The sequence below is a fragment of the Geospiza fortis genome, unplaced genomic scaffold, assembly GCF_000277835.1.
Source record: "Geospiza fortis unplaced genomic scaffold, GeoFor_1.0 scaffold33, whole genome shotgun sequence".
In the NCBI taxonomy this organism is placed as follows: Eukaryota; Metazoa; Chordata; class Aves; order Passeriformes; family Thraupidae; genus Geospiza; species Geospiza fortis.
Window position 1 is genome coordinate 37,709 of NW_005054766.1, and position 4,163 is coordinate 41,871.

General features: G+C 54.6%; 1 protein-coding gene across 1 annotated transcript in view; it reads left to right on the forward strand.

The window, feature by feature from the left end:
• The first annotated feature begins 561 nt into the window (after nucleotides 1-561).
• The window catches only part of UBA1 (ubiquitin like modifier activating enzyme 1), a 14,642-nt gene continuing 11,040 nt past the window's right edge, over nucleotides 562-4,163 (forward strand). Inside the window, exons 1-6 of the mRNA XM_031065413.1 lie at nucleotides 562-658; nucleotides 1,799-1,967; nucleotides 2,717-2,851; nucleotides 3,193-3,299; nucleotides 3,820-3,910; nucleotides 4,073-4,162. Of these exons, the coding sequence (XP_030921273.1) occupies nucleotides 603-658; nucleotides 1,799-1,967; nucleotides 2,717-2,851; nucleotides 3,193-3,299; nucleotides 3,820-3,910; nucleotides 4,073-4,162 (648 nt within the window). The 5' untranslated portion in view covers nucleotides 562-602. The remainder of the gene's footprint in view (nucleotides 659-1,798; nucleotides 1,968-2,716; nucleotides 2,852-3,192; nucleotides 3,300-3,819; nucleotides 3,911-4,072; nucleotide 4,163) is intronic.

A 4,163-nucleotide genomic window follows, 5' to 3' on the forward strand; every position in this document is an offset into this window, starting at 1 on the left:
CCCCCCCCCAGTGCCACCAACTCTCCCGAGTGCCACCACCTCCTCTGAGTGCCACCAACCCCTCAGGGACCCTGGACCACCCACAGGGACTTTGTCACCCTCTGGGGAGCCCCTGGTGTCATTGTCACCTCTGTGGTGCTCAGAGCTGCTGCTGGGGGCGTGGTGTCACCTGGTGTCACCTGATGTCACCTGTGGGTCTTGGGAGTGCCTTGTGTCCCTTGATGTCCCCTTACTCTGCTCAGACTCATTTGCTGTCCCTTGCGGGGTCCCTCTTTGTCCTGGGGGTGACATTTGCCCCCAGGTCCCCAATGTCCCCCCCACCATGGGCAGTGTCACCCACGAGGTGTCACCTGCAGGTCTTGGGGATGGCACATGTCCCTCAACGTCCCTTCAGTCCCCTCGGAGTCACTTTATTAACAATGCTTTGGCGACAATTACTGTCCTTTGCTGTCCCTTTCTTTGTCCTGAGGGTGACACTTGTCCCCCAGGTCCCAAATGTCCCTTCAACAATGAGCAGTGTCACCCACAAGGTGTCACCAGCCCAACTGTTGTCACCTTCAGTGTCCCTGTGGTGACACTGCTGTCCCCTCTGTCCCCAGGGAATGGCGAAGAACGGGGCCGAGGCCGAGATCGATGAGGGGCTCTACTCCCGCCAGCTGTGAGTGAGGGGGACATGGGGCGACATTTTGGGGTCCCCGAGGAGGGTTTGGGGTCCCCACAGACTTGGGAGGATCCCTGTGGAGTGGGGGAGTCCCCATAGTTTGGGGTTTCCCCATGGATTTGAGATTCCTCATTGATTTGGGATTTTCCCGTGGATTTGGGGTTTCCCCATAGATTGGGGTTTGCCCTGTGAGTTTTGGGGTTCCCATGGATTTGGGGTTTCCCCATGGATTTGAGGTTCTTTGTGGATTTGGGATTTCCCCATGGATTTGGGGTTTCTCCATGGATTTGGGGTTTCCCCATGGATTTGAGGTTCTTTGTGGATTTGGGATTTCCCCATGGATTTGGGGTTTCTCCATGGATTTGGGGTTTCCCAATGGATTTGAGGTTCCTTGTGGATTTGGGGTTTCCTCATGGATTTGGGATTTTCCCATGGATTTGGGGTTTCCCCATAGTTTGGGCTTTGCTCTGTGAATTGTGGGGTCCCCACGGATTTGGGGATGTGACATAGATTATGGTTTTCTTAGAAGTTTAGGATTTTTTATAAGTGTGGGGAGTTCTGTAGGATGCACTTGAACTGGGGGGATTCCACAGCCTTGAGGGGTTTCCCTTGAGAGTTTTGGGTCCCCATTGAGATTTTTGGGATCCCATTGAGAGTTCTGTAGGTTCTCATTGAGATTTTTGGGTTCCCATTGAGTTCTGAGTTGCCATGGAGATTTTTGGGATCCCATTGAGATTTTTGGGATCCCATTGAGAGTTCTGTAGGATCCCATTGAGATTTTTGGGTTCCCATTGAGTTCTTTGGGATCCCATTGAGATTATTGGGTTCCCATTGAGTTCTTTGGGTTCTCACTGGGATTTTTGGTGTCCCAATGAGGCTTTTGGGGTCTTCATATTGTAGGGTTCTATGGTTTTGCCATTTCCCTATAGATTGGGCATTCCCCATACATTTTGGATTTCTTATATAATTGGGGTTTTCCCATAAATTCACGGTTTTTTACAAATACAGAAAATTAAGCAGAACACGCTTGAACTGGGGAGGGTTCCTCCAACCCTGATGAATTTCCCCTGCGAGCTCTGAATTCCCATGGAGTTTTTTTGGGGTTCCCCCTGACATTTTTGGGGTTTTTCCCCCCAGGTACGTGCTGGGCCACGAGGCCATGAAGCGCATGCAGACCTCCAACGTGCTGGTGTCGGGGCTGCGGGGCCTGGGCGTGGAGGTGGCCAAGAACCTGGTGCTGGGGGGGGTCAAATCCGTCACCCTGCACGACCCCCACCCCGCAGCCTGGGCCGACCTGGCCTCCCAGGTGGGTCCCCGTGGGCTTTCCTGGCCTTTTTTGGGGTTTTTTACCATAAATTGTTGTTGGTTGCCGTGTTTGGGTGGTGGAGTTTTTTCTGGGTGTGAGGGGATTTTGGAGGGAGGTTTATTGGGGTGGTTTGGGGGGTGGTTTTAGGGTGTTTTGGAGGTGTTTAGGGTTGGGTTTGGGGGTGTTGGGAGCGTGTTGTGGGGATTTGGGGATGTTTTGGGGGTGTTTTGAGGATGTTTTGGGGGTTTTTAAGGATGTTCTGGGGTTGTTCAGGGGTTCCTGACCCTGATTCCCCCTGGTTTACCTGCGGGAAGACGACGTGGGATGTTTTGGGAGATGTTTAGGGGTTGTTCTGGGGATGTTTTTGGGGTTGTTTTGGGGATGTTCTTTGGGATGTTTTTGGGGTTGTTTTGAGGATGTTTTGGGGTTCTTTTGGGGATGTTTCTGGGGTTGTTTTGGGGATGATTCTGGGGTTGTTTTGGGTTTCCTGACCCCCATTCCCCCCAGTTCTACCTGCGGGAGGAGGACGTGGGGTGTTTGGGGTTGTTTTTGGGGCTGTTTTGGGGGTTGTTTTGAGGATGTTTTTGGGGTTGTTTCAGGGATGTTTTTGGAGTTGTTTTGGGGATGTTTTGGCGTTGTTTTAAGGATGCTCTTAGATATGTTTTGGGGTTGCTTTAGGGATGTTTTGGGGATGTTTTTGGGGTTGTTTTGGGGATGTTTTGGGGTTCCTGACCCCTGGTTCCCCCCAGTTCTCCCTGCGGGAGGAGGACGTGGGGCGCAGCCGGGCCGAGGCGACTCTGCCGCGCTTGGCCGAGCTCAACTCCTACGTGGCCGTGAGCAGCACCCGGGAGCCGCTGTCCAAGGAGCTGCTGGGCACATTCCAGGTAACCTGGCACAGCTGTGCCCACCTGGGCACAGGGTAACCCCCTCAGAAAGGTGTGCCCACCTGGGTACAGGTGTAACTCTCAGACAAGTGTGCCCACCTAGGGACAGGTGCCCCAGGTAATCCAGGTGAATGCCCAGATGGGTGCCCAGGTGGCTGCCTGGATTCCCTAGGTTAGTGCCCAGGTGTGTGCCTAGGTGAGTGCCCAGGTGGGTGCCCAGATTCCCTAGGTTAGTGCCCAGGTGGGTGCCCAGATGAGTACCCAGCTGTGTGCCCAGGTGAGTGCCCACGTGGGTGCCCAGGTGTGTGCCCAGGTGAGTGCCCGGGTGCCCTGTCCCACAGGTGGTGGTGCTGACCAACTCCCCGCTGGAGGAGCAGCTCTGGGTGGGCGATTTCTGCCACAGCCACGGCATCAAACTGGTGGTGGCCGACACGCGCGGGCTCTTCGGGTGAGGGGCACCCCCACGTGGGGGCCTTTTGGGGTCTCTTTTGGGGTGGGACTCTTTTGGGGGGAATTTTGGGGTGGGATTTTTGGGGTGCATCTCTTTTGGGGTGGGTCCTTTTTGGGGCAGATCTCTTTTGGGATGGGATTTTTGGTGTGCATCTCTTTTGGGGTGGGAATTTTAGAAGGTTCCTTTTTAGGTTGGGGATTTTATGGTGGATCACTTTTGGGGTGGGATTTCTAGGAGATTCTTTCCTGGGTGGGATTTTAGGGTGGGAATTTTAGAGTAGATCCCTTTCAGGGTGGGATTTTTAGGGGATCTTCCTTTTGAGGGGGAGGGTTTTAGGACATTCTGTGGTGGGATTTTGGGTTGGGATTTTTGAGGGGAGGGGATTTTAAGATGGATCCCTTTTAGGGGGGATTTTTAGGAGATTTTTTTGGGATGGGATTTTTGAAGTGGGATTTTAGGGTGGGATTTTGGGCTGGATCCCTTTTGGGGTTCAGCACTGACCCCCCTCCCCTCACAGGCAGCTGTTCTGTGACTTTGGGGACGACATGGTGGTGACAGACCCCAACGGGGAGCAGCCCCTCAGCGCCATGGTGTCCATGGTCACCAAGGTACGGGGAGGGGACAACTTGGGGTGTCCCCAGGGGGGTTTTGGGAGTCCTGGTCCCCTCAGCACCCCCTGTGTCCCCTCAGTCTGCCCCATGTCCCCAGGGCTGTCCTGGGGACGTCCCTTGGTGTCCCCCGTGTCCCCTGACACTGTCCCATGTCCCCAGGGCTGTCCTGGGGAGGTGACCTGCCTGGACGAGGCACGTCACGGCTTCGAGACGGGCGACTTTGTCACCTTCACGGAGGTGGAGGGGATGG